The 19,829-nt window shown below is 35.3% G+C and overlaps 1 protein-coding gene across 1 annotated transcript in view; it reads right to left on the bottom strand.

The window, feature by feature from the left end:
- CAPZA2 (capping actin protein of muscle Z-line subunit alpha 2) overlaps positions 1 to 19,829 on the bottom strand; it is a 59,539-nt gene that overhangs the window by 23,755 nt on the left and 15,955 nt on the right. Inside the window, exons 2-3 of the mRNA XM_043589320.1 lie at positions 6,261 to 6,324; positions 2,113 to 2,164 (exon numbers count right to left, since the gene is read on the bottom strand). Coding sequence (XP_043445255.1) covers positions 2,113 to 2,164; positions 6,261 to 6,324 — 116 coding nt within the window. The remainder of the gene's footprint in view (positions 1 to 2,112; positions 2,165 to 6,260; positions 6,325 to 19,829) is intronic.

Here is a 19,829-nt window from a genome sequence, read left to right as displayed (position 1 = left end):
CCTAAATGTAAAACAGATAGTCATCAAAATCCTGAGGGGAAAGCAGGCAAAAACCTCTTTGATCTTGGCCGCAGCAACCTCTTAATACATCTCCAAAGGCAAGGGAAACAAAAGCAAAAATGAACTATTGGGACCTCATAAAAATAAAAACTTCTGCACAGAGAAGGAAACAATCAGCAAAATTAAAAGGCAACCGACAGAATGGGAGAAGATATCTGCAAACCACGTATCAGATAAAGGGTTAGTATCCAAAATCTATAAAGAACTTATCAAACTCAACACCCAAAAAACCAATAATCCAGTGAAGAAATGGGCAAAAGACATGAATAGGCACTTCTCTAAAGAAGACATCCAGATGGCCAACTGTCACATGAAAAAATGCTCAACATCACTCATCATCAAGGAAATACAAATCAAAACCACAATGAGATAACTACCTCACACCTGTCAGAATGGCTAACATTAACAACTCAGGCAACAACAGATGTTGCTGAGGGTGCAGAGACAGAGGATCTCTTTTGCACTGCTGGTGGGAATGCAAGCTGGTGCAGCTGCTCTGGAAAACCGTATGGAGGTTCCTCAAAAAATTAAAAACAGAACTATCCTATGACCCAGCACTACTAGGTATTTATCCAAGGGATACAGGTATGCTGTTTTGAAGGGGCACATGCACCCCAACGTTTATAGCAGCACTATCAACAATAGCCAAAGTATGGAAAGAGCCCAAATGTCCACTGATGGTTGAATGGATAAAGATGTGGTATATATATACAATGGAGTATTACTTGGCAATCAAAAAGAATGAAATCTTGCCATCTACAACTATGCTTACGCTAAGCGAAATTAGAGAGGAACAAATATCATATGACTTCACTCATATGAGGACTTTAAGACAGATGAACACAAGGGAAGGGAAGCAAAAATAATATAAAGACAGGGAGGGGGACAAAACATAAGAGACTCTTAAATATAGAGAACAGAGGATTGCTGGAGGGAGGGGTTGTGAGAAAGGGGATGGGCTGGATGGGTAAGGGGCATTAAGGAATCTACTCCTGAAATCATTTTTGCACTATATGCTAACTAATTTGGATGTAAATTAAAAAAATAAAAAATAAATAAAAAAAAAAGAATACACTTACTGTAATGAGTACTAAGTAATTTACAGAATTGCTGAATCCTATATCGGACACCTAAAACTAATGTAACACTGTATGTTCATTATATTGGGATTAAAAACAGATAAATAAACATTGCTATTAAAAAAACCAGGAAATTAAATCAAAAGCAAAATCAGATATGCCTAGAAGTCTGTTGAACCTCCACCTTCATTAGGGTTAACTGTAAAGGACAGATTTTTGATAAAGCTTTGAAACATTACAAAAACAGAATAAGAACAAATTCCCCCTACTGGTAGAATACCAGGATTAAAAAAGGTGCCTGAGTGGACACTGAACACTCTTTGTATGGCACCTAAAAATCCATTTAATTTTACCATTTTCCAATGAATTATGGAGTTAGTGAGCCTAACATAGGAGATGGAGATGGGAATAGAGAAGAGAGTCAATTACTGCTCTGAAATCCTAAGACAGTTGTGGCAAGTCATGACTGTGGGCACTGGTCCAAAGATTATGTATTACGATTTAAACTGCCTAGTTATTTGAATTACTCACAAATTTAGTAAATATTTATTTACTTAATATGTGTCATGTACTATATTAGGTATTTATGGATAAAATAAATTCCTAATTCTCAAAAATCTATTAGGGTCAAACACATAGTAAAACCTGCATAAAAAAGCAATCACAATTTCAAAACTCTAAGTTTCTAAAATAATTTTATCCATTCTTGCAAATGCCAAAATGTAGTATATATGTAGAAGTATTTAAGCCACTACCAAACACTCAATGAACAGAAAATTTTATGTTATAATTGTGTCCCTATGTCCCTCTGCGATCAAAAATATTTCTCTTTTAGCTGAGTGCACACATATAATACATGTGTACATTTAAACTTTATGTACAAATATCTATTTCAGGAATTAGTGCTTAAAAACCACCTTTAAAACATTTTTTCTCATCATGTCACTTAGTTATGTTAATATGTAATACTTACTGAGCTGCTCCTTCCCTGAGAAGATTATCATTATTAAGCAGTAACCGAACATCTGCAAAACAAGTATTATGTATTATATTATTATTTCCATATGTTTGAAATTTCTATATAATGAATGCAGATTACTTTAGTCATGTATCAACACTCCCCACTCTTCTCTTACCCCTAACATGTAAGCAAGATCAAAACTTCACTCTGATGACCAAAATAACCATAAAAACATACCATCATATTATTTTTTAAAAGATACTGGTTGGGAATAAGAGAATTAAATAAAAATACAGATTTCCAGGGATGCCTGGATGGCTCAGTTGGGTAAGTGTCTAAATCTTGATCTCAGCTCAGGTCTTGATCTCATAGTTGTGAGTTCAAGTCCTGTGTTGGGTTCTGCACTGGGCGTGAAGCCTACTTAAAATTAAAAAAAAAAAAAACAAAAACAGATTTCCCCAGCTATCTAAAAGTTCACTCTGAGCCACTTGGCTTTTAACTGTTTTTACTGACTGAATGGAATCCAAGGAGGATTTTCACTTTTACCAAATTGTAATTGTCTCTCCACTTTACCCCATTTCAGTTTATGAAAGATTTCACATAATGCTCTACTTTCAGATAGCAGGTGAAACCTGTACATGTTATTTTATACCTTTAATAGCCAATGTAGGCACACTGTAATTTCCGAAGAAAGTGGAGATAAGCTCCATCAAAAAGATGGTCTGGTAAGATCTGCAGAAAATACACACATCTCAGTTTGATAACACCAGCATGAGTTTCAAATGAATCTGCTCCACAGTAAAGGGGATTAAGCAAGAAACAGCTTGTGAACAGAACACAGATGTAGACATTTCTGTCCTAAGACAGCTCATATTCAAACAACAGATGAAAGCATTTAATTCAATATGGATAACTGCTTTATTTGATTTAGCAATCTCTTTTTTTTAATTTTATTTTTTATTTTTTAAAATTTACATCCAAATTAGCATATAGTGAAGCAATCTCACTTTGGTTATTGATTCTTAATTCTGTTCTTATTTTAGACTCAATTATTATGTAGACATTTGCCCACTCATCATTAAAACATAACTTTAAAAATAATACTTTTATTGGAAAATCCAAGCACTTTGTAAAACAATAAGGAAAAAAATCACATAATCTCACCAAAAAAACCCCAAAAAAAACAAAAAACAAAAAAAATCTATTCTAATCCTGTTACATTTTCTTTATTTCCCTACACACTTGGCTATTTCACACAGTTGCTATCATAAAGTACATACCACAATGTTACCCTAATCTTTTCATTAAATGAAAATAACACAACTAACCTAAGTATCTTCCATTAAGTAACTGGTTAAATATAAGCACACTATATAGTTCTTATAAACAGTGTAAAATTGAGCAGCCATTAAAAATAATGTAGATGTGAAAAAAATGTAGATGTGTATTTATCAACATGAAATACATCCATAACATGATAAACAGGAAGGGGAAAATTCAGCATGTATAGTATTATATTAATGTAATGTTATATATCTGTGTCTACACTAAGTGATATTAAGTATTTCATTCAAATGCTGGAGAATGAGAGGGTAGAATTCTGGGTCATTTTTAGGTTCATTTTTATATTTTGGACATTTTAGAATGTCTATGGATCATTTTTACATAAATCATAAAGCTACTCCAAAAGAAAAAATACTGACTATTCATATGCCTCTTTTCAATAGCAGGCCCTCATTTAAAAAAAAAAAAATCTCTTTCACTAACCACTAAAATAATACTAATTTGATTTCTAAGTTAACTTATTTTAAACAATAGAAGCTACTGCCTAAAAATTATTTTAAAAAATACAGACATTTAAAATTATAGTTACTTCTGTCTCACAAAGCAAACTGAGGAGTTCTATTTGATAAATATGATGCTTTCATGTTCAATACTGAAAACATAATTATTAACAGTGGTACTGCATGGTAGTATATCTTTTCCAGTTCTAAATGTGAAAAAAAAATTTTAAAGCAACATCTATTTGATCCAGTTAGCTTTACACTGGAAAAAAAAGTCCTGCTTTTATCATAAGGAAAGTACAGAAGAAAAAATAGAAAAAATTGAATAAAATCTACTCTCACAGAAAGGATTAGGCTGTGGTTCCAAGCCAGGCAACACACTGGACCCATGAAGTGGTGAGTACGAGGCTTAAAAAAAAAAAAGAGCACCAGCCCAGATCTACCAAATCAGTATCTGACAATGAAGACCAGAAATTTATGTTTCAATGATTTTAGCAACACCAGACTAAGAAATAGTATTTGGTAACCACTAAACTAACAAGATTTTATGACTTGGCAATTCTAAAATTTGTCACTTCTCTTGGAATTATCATACTGGTGTTATCAAAAAAAAATAGCAATGAAAATAATCAAATTCATGACATTTTTCCCTCAAATATTTAATTCCTTTTTAATTCTAAAATACTCCTTATTTAAAACCTCTATAATATACTATGTCCTACTTTTATTCCATAGCTCACTCTCCACCCCAAGCCTACTGAATGGTTTATCCTTAATGCCCAAATTTACGGTGCCTCAACACAAAACTTACCAACGTCAATTTCCAATGAGACTTAGAAAAGCAATTTCTAGGACTCATACATTCTTTTAAAAAGGACCTTTCTGATTAACAAATCTGTAGGGCATTTATTCAAGGTAAGAACATTAAGTGAAAAACTTTCTATGAATTGTACAAGAGAATGGGGACCACTGACTTTAGTGTAGTTTCACCATTATCAATTTAAGTTACATGCCAACTTTTGAACCTAAGGAAAGTAGAGGCTAACATCTTAAAACAGAAGTTAAACCCTACAGGAAGCAGAAATATTTCTGAATTCTCTCCCAAGTTCCCAATCCACTACTTGAGATTTTAGTTATCTTAAAAAGAATACAGAATACAGTATAGACTTGCCATTCTTTCTCTGAGTGTAGCTCAGTGGTTAAATTTTTAAGTGCATAAAAATTACCATATGTAATTGTATGCACTAAATTATGCATTATTATAGTTTTTGGATGATTTAAGGGATTTTCAATTTTTGCCTCATTTTTTGACTTTCAAACCTGATCTTTTTTGAGGTGAGATTCCATTATATCTTATACTATGAATGAAAATTAGTGATTAAACTTCTTTAAAAACATGTTTACATAGTTTACTCTGGAATAGAGTATTTTTAAAATAAAATTAAGAATCCTGGGCAAATTAGTTTAATTTAAGACAGTGAAGTCCAAATATATTTAAATAGATACGGTAACTTATTCTTAAAATTGCTTAAGAAAAGTTTTGTAAGATCACTACAGGCCATTTTCCTGGTGACTTTTTCAACCATGTCATTCTTATTGTTAAAAAGGAGCTATTGTTACAGTTTTAATAGTAACCAGGACTGTTTAACAGTTTAAACTTCTGCTATGGGTGTATAATCATAAAAATGTTTGCCACTGTGGTTTAAAGAAGGGCATGCTGTGAACTAATTTACAAGATATAAATTAAATAGTTTTTACATGTGCTCTCATCTTCTGAACATGGTAAAACGATGCTTTTTTTCCTCTGTTTGTTCTGGCTGTTCATATTATTCTAGTAGGTTTTTAATTTTTTTTTTTTTTTGATGTTATTTATTTTTGAGAGAAAGAGAGACAGAGCACAAGCAGGGGAAGGTCAGAGAGAGAGGGAGACACAGAATCCGAAGCAGGCTCCAGGTTCTGAGCTGCCAGCACAGAGCCTGATGCAGGGCTCAAACCCATGAACTGCAAGATCATGACCTGAGCAGAAGTCAGATGCTCAACTGAGCCACCCAGGCGCCCCAGTTTTTCTTTAAAAGAAATACAAAACTGCATTTCACAATTTCAAAAAAGTAGTTAAAATTTTGTCTTTTTAAAAAATTAATATTACTCTCTTAAGGTTAACTTACTCAAACATAATTATCATATACATCATAGGTATATTCTAACCATTACGAAATCCAGATTGACAAAAATTTTCATTGTAATTCAGAAAGCACATATTTTTCTACATACCCCACCCCACACACACCAGTTTTGTTATTTTGGTTATATAATTTATTCTTAAAAAAAAAAAGTGCTTGATATATCAAGCCTTAGTGTTATGAATTAAACACTCACCATTAAACACCTCATTAAATTCTCCAGGAGGGGCATGAATAATGAATTTTGCTGCTATACGCACCTAAAATAGAAATGAAGATATAAATGGTCCATGGCATAGGCCTCTGCTAAAATAATCAAAAAACACACACACACAAAATTATACTATTTCAAAGTTCTACTGAAAATGGCTTAAAAATTTTTTTTAGATAGTGACTCTTCTTCAACTTTATTACTGTTTCAATTATTTAATATAATCACAATGTACAGGCTAAATGCAGATAAATTACATATTTAATGCATTTAAGGATTCAAAGCTACCTACCATATAAACATTTTCTTATAAGCAAATTCTTCTTTTAAAATAAAATGGAAAAAAGTATCAATCGAGAAAAGTTGAATGTGTGAAGAAATAAGATGCATTTAGGTACAATAAAGAAAATAGATATACTATATTTATGCTTCTGTAAAATCACAAATTAGTAAAAAATATATAAAAGAAGAGGGGAACAAAGGTCTAAATTCAAAATGTTTTTAACAGACCTGACTGAAGACATTTCATAAATAAAGCAAAACTTTGTATTTGCAGTAAACACGATTATTTAAAATAAAAAACCCTGAAGAATCTAAAACAATAATAATTTACATGTAAATTTCACAAAACATCTGCAGGACTAGTGTACTGAACACTACACAAAATACTAATGACAGAAATGAAAGAAGAGCTAAATAAATGGAGAGATATGTACATGGATTGGAAGACCCAATAATGTGAAGATGACAATTTTTCCCAAACTAGTCTATAGATTCAATGGAGGCCCAATCAAAATCAAATCAGGATTTTTCTCTTCTTTTTAATGTTTTTTTTTTTGAGAGAGAGAGAGAGAGAGAGAGAGAGAGAGAGAGAGAGACAGTACAAGTGGGGGAGGGGCAGAGAGAGGGAGACAGAATCTGAAGCAGGCTCCAGGCTCCCAGCTGTCAGCACAGAGTCTGATGCGGGCCTCAAACTCACGAACTGCGAGATCATGACCTGAGCCAAAGTTGGATGCTTAATGGACTGAGCCACCCAAATGCCCCAAAGCAGGATTCTTCTGATACATATCAACAAGCTGATTCTAACACTGATATGTTTTATGTATTATTACTTTTCTATGCATAAAGAATGTAATGAATGCCAATTTTGGCCATGTATTAAGACACCCCTCTCCAAATGCAAGAAAAATTTAAAAAAGCCACTGTGATGACCAAAATAACCACAAACACATACACATGGTATTAAAAATAGATTTTGGCTAAGAAATGAGAGGATAGGGGCACTGGGTGGCTCAGTCAGTTAAGCATCTGACTTTAGCTCAGGTCATGATATCCCTCCCGGTTTGTGAGTTTGACCCCTGTGTCAGGCAGGCTCTGTGCTGACAGCTCAGAGCCTGGAGCCTGCTTTGGATTCTGTGTCTCCCTCTGGCCCTCCCCACCCCCCCCCCACCCCCACACGCCGGCTTGTGCTGTTTCTTTCTCTCTCAAAAATAAACATTAAAAAAAATTTAAAAATAAATAAATAAAAGGATAAAATGTTATTTCACACCCTTAATAGTAAATGCAAAGTAGTAAAGACAAATGAACTAGAACAGCCAAAATAACTTTGAAAAAGGAACAAAGTTGGAGAATGCACGCTACCTGATTTCAAGACTTACCAATGGATCTGAACTAAGAGTCCAAAAACATATATATATATATGTTATATGTATGGCCAAACAACTGTGATAAAGGTGCAAAGACAATTCAATCAAGAAAGAATTTGTTTTCAACAAATGGTATTTAAATAATTAGATACCCGTGAGCAAAAACATGAACATCAACCTAAACTTCACACCTTATAAAAAAATTACATCAAAATGGATCACAGCTCTAAATGTAAAACATGGAATTAAAAAAAAAATAAAAGAAACAGAAGATCTTCATGACCTAGGGTTAGGCAAAACATTCTTAGACATGATACTGAAACCATGATCCATTAAAAAAAAAAGACTGATAAAGTGGACTCCACTGAAATTAAACCTTTTGATCAGTTAGAGACACTGTTAAGAGAAGGAAAAGACAAGCTACAAACCGGAGAAAATATTAGCAAATCACATATCTGACAAAGGACTTGTATCCAGAATATAAGTTCTCAAAACTGAACAGAAAGAAAATAGTAAGCAAAAGACTTGGGCACTTCACTGCATAGGATATACAGAAGACAAATAAATGCACAAAAGGATGTGTAACATCCTAAGTCATTAGGGAAACGAATACTGAAATCATGAAACACTGCTACATACCTAGCAGAATGGCTAAAATAAAAAAGACTGCTTATACCAAGTATTGGTGAGCATGCAGAGCTAGAACTCTAATACATGGTTGTGGCAATACGAAATTTTACCAAGCAGCCTGGAAATCAGTTCGGCAATTTCTTATAAAGCACACACCACAAAACAATCTCACTTCCAGGTGAGAAATGCAAACCTATGTCCATACAAAAATCTACTCACAAATGCTCAAAACCAAAACCCAAAAGTCCACAAATGAGTGAATGTATAAATAAAAGATGGTGTTTCTACACAATGGAATACTACTATGTTTTGTGTTTTCAAAATTATTTTCTTCTAAGTGTTTAAAATTACTATTAAAATCAAAAGCCAAAATATAAAAAATAATTTTAAAACAGGCAGTGCATGCTAAACATACATTGAAATCTATTATGTTTATGTAAATGTCTTAACTTCTTAATTTTCTTCATTGTATAGCTGCTCTGCACCCGCCGCCCCCTCCACTAAGATAAGGAGCTGTTAGCATTAAAAACAAAGTCTTAATCATTACTAAAGGCAACAAATAAAAATTGTGGTAACTTGCCGATGAACTTATCAATATTTTTCAAAAACATTTAGAATTTTGAGGTAATTGTTTTTCACAGCCCTAATGACTTATAAAACTGGCAAAATTAAAGTACTAATAGCAAGCAGTATACATATAGCATATTTACTAATTGCTAAGTTGTTGAGCTTTGAAATTTTAAGTTGTTTCAAAAAAAGGCATATACCATTTAGAGTTTTAATCAGTTCTATTTACAGTTTTTACCAAGAAAGCAAAAATGATCGAAATTTTTTTTTCCTACAGACTTATTTGCCTTTGTCATTGCACTAAATGTATGCACTTAGTACACAGTGACCAAAAAGTTAACGACTGCTCACAATACCTAAAGTGAATGGTGGATTAAAAGAAGTACCATTAAGGGTTGGAAGGTCATAGGAGCTGTCTGAGAACCCAAAACACAACTTGGATTATACCAGCTATGCCTGGAGTTTTGTAATCTGGTCTTTGTGAATTTCACCAACTAAGAAGAATGTGATTTTTGGATTTCTCAGGTGATAAAGGAAAGGAAATACATCCTCCACGGTAAATGCTTAATTGTCTTCTAAGAAATTGTTCAATCATCAAGGTATCTTCTAAGCACAGTTATAGACTCAACATGTCCTTACATCCATCTTTCTTAGCTGACATTTTTTTAAATTTTTTTTTCAACGTTTTTTTTTTAATTTATTTTTTGGGACAGAGAGAGACAGAGCATGAACGGGGGAGGGGCAGAGAGCGAGGGAGACACAGAATCGGAAACAGGCTCCAGGCTCTGAGCCATCAGCCCAGAGCCCGACGCGGGGCTCGAACTCTGGGACCGCGAGATCGTGACCTGGTTGAAGTCAGACGCTTAACCGACTGCGCCACCCAGGCGCCCCTTTTAATTTTTAAAACTATTCTAGACCACTTCTAAATCCAAGAAAAGAAAAAAGGTCATACAAGAGTTCTCAAGAGTAGAATGAATTCCTGAAAATAATAAAAAACATATTTCCTCAAAGGTTTTCTAATACATATGGAGCTTTACTCTATTTACCCTTGGGAATATTATAGCTTTCCTGGAAGAGCCCAGTAAATTAAATTATTAGATACATTCCCAGGCCCTCTGCTAAATCTTCTGCATTACCCACCATCTTCTTCCATGTATTAATGTGAAATCAAGTCCTTCTAAATTGGAGTCGGATTCAATAAAGAGTTATTTCATTGTATTTCTAAACTGCAATTCTAGATTGGTAGGGGTGGGGGACTCAGGAGGCTTTTTTGGGGAGGAAAGTTTGGCTAGATGGAAGATTAACTCTTATCTGTGTTAGTCACTGGCATCTGACAGGCAAACTTCGTAACAACTGTACCAAGAAGGGTAGTTTTAAAAAGTTAACCCTAGGGGCGCCTGGGTGGCACAGTTGGTTAAGCGTCCGACTTCAGCCAGGTCACGATCTCGCGGTCCGCGAGTTCGAGCCCCGCGTCGGGCTCTGGGCTGATGGCTCAGAGCCTGGAGCCTGTTTCCGATTCTGTGTCTCCCTCTCTCTCTCTGCCCCTCCCCCGTTCATGCTCTGTCTCTCTCTGTCCCAAAAAATAAATAAAAACGTTGAAAAAAAAAATTAAAAAAAAAAGTTAACCCTACTAATGTAGAGCTTAATGTATTAACCTGAGCTAAAAGCTGAAACAGCTCTATTTTTCCTTTTCTTCCTCTTGGATCCAAATAATATTTTGTGTAAAATGTATACAAAAAGATAAACATAACACAGAAAGTATATTCCATTCCTTTGTGCTTCTGGTAAAAGAGCAGATAACAACATATGACTATAAAGTTACTTATATAGAAAATAGTGTATTCAAAATAATATCCAAAATGTCAGAATACATTTGTCCTGCAAAAAAAAAAAAAAAAAAAAAAAAAAACTTCTGCCCATCAACTGTCTAAGATAATACAAAAGTATTACAGTCAAAAATTTTTTTGTATGTTGTTTTTCTTATGAGCTTTCTTTCTTCCTTTAAAAGAAATTCCACAATTCAAACAACAAATTAAGTAATGATAGTAATGGGTAGTAACTCACAGAATAAAATAGGAATCTATGAGTCTACACTGACAAAAAGAAATGAATGAACAAGGGAAAGCTCCTCATTACAACAGATTTCAACTAATGAATGTAGAAGGAATGACTGAATTATAAAAATCACCTTGGATGACCACTGCAATAACTGTTGCATGCCAAATCAATAGATGCTAAAATTTGTGGGTAAAAGTATGATAAAATGACAACAGGACATTTACATGGTCTGAAAAGTATCTTTCCAAATACTTAATTATATACTTACATTGAGGAAACCTGCCACACACCACCTTTACCAAATGATCACAGTTATAGGTAAGAGGAAAAACTGATATCATGTGCCTCCTAATAGGATATACTGAGGACATAATATCTCTTACAGCCCAAAATTCATAGGCTGAATCTAATCATGAGGAAACAAACCAAAATTGAGGTGCAGTCTACAAAACAATCTGTACTCTTCAAGTGTGAAGGTCACAGAAGACAGATAATGCTGAGAAATTGTTCCAAATTAAAGAGACATTACAGTAAAATTCAACGTGATCTTAGATTGGATCCTGGATCAGCAACTGGTGAAATATAAATAGGGTCTGTAGAGTAGAAAATAGTATTGTATCAATGTTTAATTTCTTGATTTTGATAACTGCACTGTAGTTATATAAGAGAAAGCCCTAAACAGTCAAGTACTTAGTGGGAAAAAAATTTCTCCTCTACTCTGAGGTTGTGGGGATTTCCTCCCATATATATATATTTTTACTTTAAAATTTTGCTCTTTGCATTTAGGTCTTTACTCCACTGGGGACTGATTTTTGTGTATGATATGGGATGGAGATCCATTTTTTTTTATTATACTGTCATATGGATAAATAAAACAACCTAATGTTATTTGTTAAAATGTACATCTTTTCCCCAGTGAAGCAACACAAAAGAAGAAGAAAGTATCTTACATATGCATCATATTTTAAAAATATGGGTTACTCCCTTATTTCAGTCGCAGATATGAAAAACTTGTCACATGCTTTAATAAATTCCAAGTACTTCTAAAATGTGTCTGATGAATTTAGGAGTCATTATTCAGGTAGTAATTACAAAAATATAATTTCCTGAAGGAATTTCTGAATATTCAATAATATCAGAAGGCAATAGTAAGAGATGCTGTCCTGTTATTATGAAGACACTAGCTAACAGTAAGAAAATATCACATAGGTGATGTAAAATTAAATTAAAATCCCATTTCTTCTCACAAAGAACTTGTTTTTAAAGAGTTCCAGTGGTTGTCTCTGGAAGTAATGAATAATTCATTTTTATACATAAAAATTCTAGCATGGTTGTTTAGACATTGCTGTAATTCACAATGAGCCACTGTGTCCTTAAAATTAAGTTAAACAAATTTGGGTTAGAGGATTCTAATAACCTGAGTTCTAATTAAGATATGACCCTATCCACCATTTTTGTTTGTTTACAATAATTTAAAACAACTCATGATTCCAGAGACTCAAAAACAATTTGTTATAGCTTAGACCTTATAAAAACAAGGTGAATGGGTACTTTTTTGATGTTTCACCTATGGCTGAACGTATTTAATTTCACTTCAAATTTTCATTAAACATCTACACAAATTTTGTTTGAGAAGGGCTCTAACTGTTTAATACAGATTTTCAAATGACAAAAAACTTGTTGTATAACCCATCAAAATGACTTACCTTCAAGTTTTCTCTTGTGACCCAGTAATCTCATAAGGTATTTACACAAGAGAAATGAATGCATATGTCCACAAAAAGACTGGAATGTTCATAGCAGCCTTATTCATAATAATCCCAAATGCCCATCAAGGGATAAATAAACCGGGGTACTAATGCAAGCAACACCATGAATAAATCTCAAAATCAAGTTAAGTGGAAAGAAGCCAGATACACACAAAAAATACACACTGTGTGATTCCATTTTCATGACATCCAAAATCAGGGAAAACTAATCTTTGGTGACAAAAGTTAAAGCATGGTTGGGCAAAGGGTGCAGGGATTGATTAGAAAGAAGCATGAGTGGACTTTTTTGGTGATGGAAAATGTTCTTTAAGTGAATGGTGGTTGCATATAAATTGTGAAAATTTGGGGCGCCTGGGTGGCTCAGTCTGTTAAGCGTCTCACTCTTGATTTTGGCTGTCATGATCTCATGGTTTGTGAGATCCAACACCATGTCAGGCACTGCGCTGACAGCATGGAGCCTCCTTGCTATTCTCTCTCACCCCCTCTGCATCACCCACATGCATGTGTGCGCTCCCTCTCAAAAACATACGAATAAACTTTTTAAAAAACTGAAAATTTCTGAAGCGAACATTTAAGACTTGTACATTTTATGGCAGGTAAGCTATATCTCAACTAAAAAAATTTTAAATTTCTTGTACATATGATAGTATTATCTTATTTTTTTAATGTATGTATAAAATGTTAATGTTAAAACTTAGTAACCAGACATAAAGATGGCCAACAGACACATGAAAAGATTCTCATCATTACTTGTCCTCAGGGAATGCAAATCAAAACTGCAATGAGATACTACTTCACACCTGTTAGAATAGCTAAAATCAACAAGACAAGAAACGACAGGTATTGATGAGGATATGGAGAAAAAGGAACTCTCCTGCGGTGTTGGAGGGAATGCAAACTGGTACAGCCACTGTGGAAAGAAAGCAGCACAGAGGTTTCTCAAAAAGTTAAAAATAGAAGGGGCGCCTGGGTGGCGCAGTCGGTTAAGCGTCCGACTTCAGCCAGGTCACGATCTCGCGGTCCGTGAGTTCGAGCCCCGCGTCAGGCTCTGGGATGATGGCTCAGAGCCTGGAGCCTGTTTCCGATTCTGTGTCTCCCTCTCTCTCTGCCCCTCCCCCGTTCATGCTCTGTCTCTCTCTGTCCCAAAAATAAATAAACGTTGAAAAAAAAAATTAAAAAAAAAAAAAAAAAAAAGTTAAAAATAGAAGTACCCTATGAACCAGCAATCGCACTACTGGGTATTTACCCAAGGAATTCAAAACCATTAATTCAAAGGGATGCGTGCACCCCTATGTTTAAAGCAGCATTATTTACAATAACCAAGATATGAAAGCAGCCCAAGTGTCCATCAAACAATGAATGGATAAACAAGATGTGGCATATATATATAATGGAATATAAAAAAGAATGAAATCTTGCCATTTGCAGCAACATGGACAGAGCTAGAAAGTATGACACTAAGTGAAATAAGTCAAGTCAGAGAAAGACAAATACCATGAGTGCATTCATATGTGGAATTTAAGAAACAAAACAAACGAGCAAAGGGATAAAAAAAAAAAAAAGAGTGCGAGACAAACCAAAAAAAACAGACTCTTAACTATAAAGAACAAACTGATGGTTACCAGTGTGGAGGGGTGTAAAACAGGTGATGGAGATTAAGGAGCACACATGTCATGACCTGCACCGGGTGATTAAAATAAAAACTTAGGGGCAACTGGCTGGCTAGGTCAATGGAGCGTGTGACTCTTGATCTTGGAGTTGTGGGGTTAAAGCCCCACGTTGGGTATAGAGATTACTTAAAAAATAAATAAGATCTAAAAAAAAAAAAAAAACCATGTAAAAACACTCTTAGTAACCATGATAATTAATACTATTTGCTTACTTTCTAATTAAGAGTCAAACATTGAACATTGATTTTTATTGCTACAGTACACAAAATCCAACATTTTGTTTGCTTTATCTGAAGTAGGCTCCACACCCAACATGGGGTTTGAGCTCAAGTCCCCACGACCAAGAGTTGCATGATCAACCTACTAAGCCAGCCAGGTGCCCCTAACATTTTGCTTTTTTAATAGAAAATACAGTAAAAAAAAAAAAAAAAGAAGGTAAAATTTTAAAGAAACAAAAGTTAAGAACCTTAGGCTTTCATTCTGAATTACAGAGTCTAATATGTTGGCATTAATCTATACCACCTAGGGCATTTGTCTCCATCTCCTTAAAAAATACTGGGACATTCTCGCTTAAATTGATGGTCAGATAATGTCTTTACTCATTTCCTTTATCAGTGCACAATTCATAAGCAGGTAATCTCAATGCTCATACTGAATAAACTGAAGTCATCTTTCTAAGAAATTCCACAGTAATGAAATGTCTACATTTGAAATCTACATAGATTTCATCAACTAGCTTCTGTTTGCAGGGAAGACTCAAATGATAAGGATTGTTGAAGTAGGACATGTTAGGGAAGAGGGTAGACCAAGTAAACAATACAGGGTAAAATAAGTCAAAATCTTAACACTTCAGTTCTAAGTCACTGCACCAAACTATACAAATGTTATAGCTGTATCTGACATCTCACAGGCAAATATGTTATAATTTGTTCTCAAAAAATCATATTAAAATCTCCTATTGAACTTACTTAAAAAAAAAAAAAGCTAACTTTCCATCTCTTATGCTTCCAAAACCCTCACTGTTTAGCACTGATTTCGTTTGGAAGAAAAAAAAATTCAGAAGGAAAAGAAAAAGAAAATCAGAGAGGGAATACTGTATCTGAGTGCTTAGAATGAATGGTGTCTGGCAGATAGCAGGCTCTCAAATATTCGTTGAATCACCAAACATTCAATCTCTCAAGGCAGGATTCCTGCTGCCTCTGCCCTATACTCTGCACTCAGTAGACAGCTGAACAAATGTATAAGCAAGAATAAACTCTCATTTACTGAGAACAGTCAGGAAATACAGTATTTCAATAAGACAAAAATTTTAAGAGTTATCACTAGTACAATTCTACAGAGACTTAATTTTCAAATAAATTACAGTGAAAACCACAAAAACTTACGCTAATATAAAGAAGCTGTATAGTGTATCTCTCTGGAGCCAGACTAACCAGGCTGGATTTTCATCTCCACTACTCATTAGCTATGTAAACTTGGGTAAATAAGTAATATTAGCTATTATTCACAGTAACAGTAGACAGTAAGTATATTTGTATTAGTATAAACTCTAGGTTTTTTAAATTATTATTCATTTTTTGAGAGAGAGAGAGTGTGTGTGTGCAAACAGCGGAGGGGCAGAGAGAGGGGGATAGAGGATCCAAAGCAGAGAGCCTGATGCTGGCCTCAAACTCATGAACTGTGAGATCATGACCTGAGTCGAAGTCAGACGCTTAACCAAATGAGCCACTCAGGCACCTTGATATAGCTCTAGTTTTCTTAAAAATAGCCCTGGAACACAGATAGTTTCATGTTACATGTTAGTTTCTTTGTGCCCTACAGTGATACAAAGGTGGCATATGCCCAGGCATTTCTGTGTTCTTTGTAATGCATTCACTTCCACACACTGACATCCTTTCTCCTCACTTGGAAATCATTCTTTCCCTATTTGACTCTGCTTATCCCAAAAACCAGGAGAAAAAGCTGGTTTCCTAGCTGTATGGTGGGAATGTGAAAGATCTAGACTTTTATTTAAGACAAATGATCTGTACACAAGTTTTTTTTGTTAACTTCTATAAACTCCCACTTTTTAAAAAGTTTATTTATTTTGAGGGGAGGAGGGGCAGAGAGAGGGAGAGAGAGAGGGAAATCCCAAGCAGGCTTCCTGCTGTCAGCACAGAGCTGGACACTGACAAAGGGGCTTGACGTGGGGCTCAATTTAACGAACCGTGAGATCATGACCTGAACCTAAAACCAAGAGACAAACTAACCAATTGAGCCACCCAGGTGCCCCTCTAAACTTCTATTTTTTACAGGGAAATCAAGGGGATGAAATATACCATTATTTCTTAACCTGTTGAAACTCCTACCTTTGTTAGGTAAAATAAAATGATATCTACAATTACTCTCTGAGACTGCTGTTACTACTTTTAATTTATGAAAGAAAACAGAGGTCCAGAATTGGGATGTGAACGAAGTTTTGAAATACACTCCAAGGCTTTTCACAGAGCTACCTCCCAGGACAGCATCACTTTTCTATGATGGTTCTGAAGACAGGCTGGGAACAAAAGAAAACTCTGGGCAATCTCACCTATGTCCAATACTTCCCTTATCACCACACAACAACAGCTCTCAGATCTATACATCCAACTCGTTTGTCAAGATCAAGATGCATTTTTCTAAGTATAACTTATTTACTAGAAATCTTCATTAAAATGTCTCAAAGATACTTCAGACCAGCTCACCCTAACCTACTCCTTGCTATTCTTTTAAAATTACTATGGGGCGCCTGGGTGGCGCAGTCGGTTAAGTGTCCGACTTCAGCCAGGTCACGATCTCGCGGTCCGTGAGTTCGAGCCCTGCGTCAGGCTCTGGGCTGATGGCTCAGAGCCTGGAGCCTGTTTCCGATTCTGTGTCTACCTCTCTCTCTGCCCCTTCCCCGTTCATGCTCTGTCTCTCTCTGTCCCAAAAAAAATAAATAAACGTTGAAAAAAATTAAAAAAAATAATAAATAAAAAATAAAATTACTAGCACCACCTAGAAATCATTCCATTTTCCCCCCTCCCTCAGTCACATGAATAGTGTCTATCTCTCTTGCTCAAATCTTTGTTCAGCATTGCTACAACAGTCCTGCCTCTAATCTCATATTCTTCTTCAATATTCATTTCCCATTCTACCATCAGACTGATACTTTTTTCTTTTTTTGTTTTTAATATTTATTTATTTTGAGAGAGGAGGGGAGGGGCAGAGACAGAGGGAGAGAGACAATCTCAAGCAGGCCCTATAATCTCAGCACTGTCAGAGCAGGCCTGATGTGGGGCAAGATCTCACAATGTGGGGGATCATGACCTGATCCAAAATCAAGTCAGGACACTTAACCGATTGAGGCACCCAGGTGCCCCAGACTGATGTTTTTCAATGCAAATTCTCATCATGTTTCTTCCTTAAATCTGACGGCTCCCCAACTGCCAACAAAATAAAGTTCAAAGTCCTTAACATGACATATAAAGCTTCTCCATTATCTGAAGGCTATAAAATATAACTGTTAACAGCATAAATGCTAAAATCAGACTGTATGGACTTAAGACTATAGCTCTACTGCCTTCTACCTGTATGACTATAAGCAAATTAAATTCAGTTGTCTTACTTGCAGTAAATGAGATTAACACACTTAGAAAAGTGCTTGGCACAGAGTAAGCACTCAAATAATAGCTACTACCTTTTTTTACTCTGCCACTTTCTAGCTCCTACAGTCTATCCATTCTTTTTCTCATCCCACATACACACAGTACTGTAGCCCCAGCACTCCATTCAGTCTCTCGAACAGAACTCTCGGCTTTCATGCCTCTATATCACTGCATACATACGATTTGGCCATCTTTTATCTACTGTAATAAAATTGCACATAACAGAATATCTTAAACTTTGTAAAATATTAGAAGATCACCAAAAAAGGTAAACTGAAAGATCAAATTATACTATTACAATTTTTTGATATATTATTTAGCACAGCATAGTAAATCCTTTTTTTTTTTCCCCCTAATTTGAGAGAGCGTGCACTTGCAAGTGGGGGAGAGGGGCAGAGGGAGAGAGACAGAGAATCTTAAGCAGGCTCCACACTCAGCGGGGAGCCCAACATGGGACTTGATTCCATGACCCTGGGATCATGACCTGAGCTGAAATCAAGAGTCAGATGCTCAAACTGAGCCACTCAGGAGCCCCAGTAAATACTTCTGATAAAGGGTTACTACTATTAAGATCTGTGGTATAAGGCCTAAAGTTAAGGACCGATATTATGTGTGTCTTGACATCTAGGGAAAACCAGGAGGGCCTTGAATGGCCTAAGTGCAAATTCTCATTCTCTGCTCCTGCTAGTAAGGTCCCTTAGCCAGATAACCCTACTTATCACAGGGAACAGACACAGTTCCTGCTTATCCCTGCTTCAGTTCCTGGCCAGCCTGGGCAATTATTTAAACAAGTTGATCACATCCTCCTGTGGGAACCAGGGATCACTCCACCCTCTTGATACTACAAAACTTGCATCCCATGGATTTTGCTTGTTCACTCTGTTCCCAAGTGCAACTTCCAAGTGGACCTACATTGTGTGTGGTGTCCCCTTCTCCTAGGCTGTTGAGTATATGTGATTAATACACTGCTGTTCATCTCATCTGTCCAGTGTCAAGTGCTGTGTGTTCAGCCATCCACATAACCCTAAGGCAGGAATCCCTCCCTCACAAACAGAATGAAGAATGGGGGACTTAAACAAGATTTCACTGAACTGGAAAGCTGAAATTAAGATATATAACTGGGGGCTAAGAAGCAGGAAACTCAGTTATTTAAAATATATTTTAAGCAAGCAAATAAGCCGATATATATAGTCCAAACATTAGAAGGGCATGAGAGAGATTCTTCAAAGATCCTTATTTTTATTTCAGACATAAATCTACAAGTGTGGTACCTAGTTTCCTATCCTCTAATGGAAGGGAAGACTGAAAGGTTGACAGTTATACTTACATTAAAAGAAGGGAAAACGTCTGAGCCATCCTGACAAAGGCTGCAGATAACAAAGTGCTGTTCCAGGCAACAAAAAATTTACAAATAAAGTCCTGAAATTCAGGGGCTAACCAAGTGTCTTGAAAAGAGAGCTCTAAAATTCTTAGTACTCAATTTTTATTTAAGAATAACTATATACTTATAGATGAAAGCTGAAAATAATGATGTAGATTAAACATCTTC

This window comes from Prionailurus bengalensis, chromosome A2 (genome assembly GCF_016509475.1).
Source record: "Prionailurus bengalensis isolate Pbe53 chromosome A2, Fcat_Pben_1.1_paternal_pri, whole genome shotgun sequence".
In the NCBI taxonomy this organism is placed as follows: Eukaryota; Metazoa; Chordata; class Mammalia; order Carnivora; family Felidae; genus Prionailurus; species Prionailurus bengalensis.
Note: the sequence above shows the minus strand (reverse complement) of the source record. Positions and strands in the feature narration are given on the sequence as shown.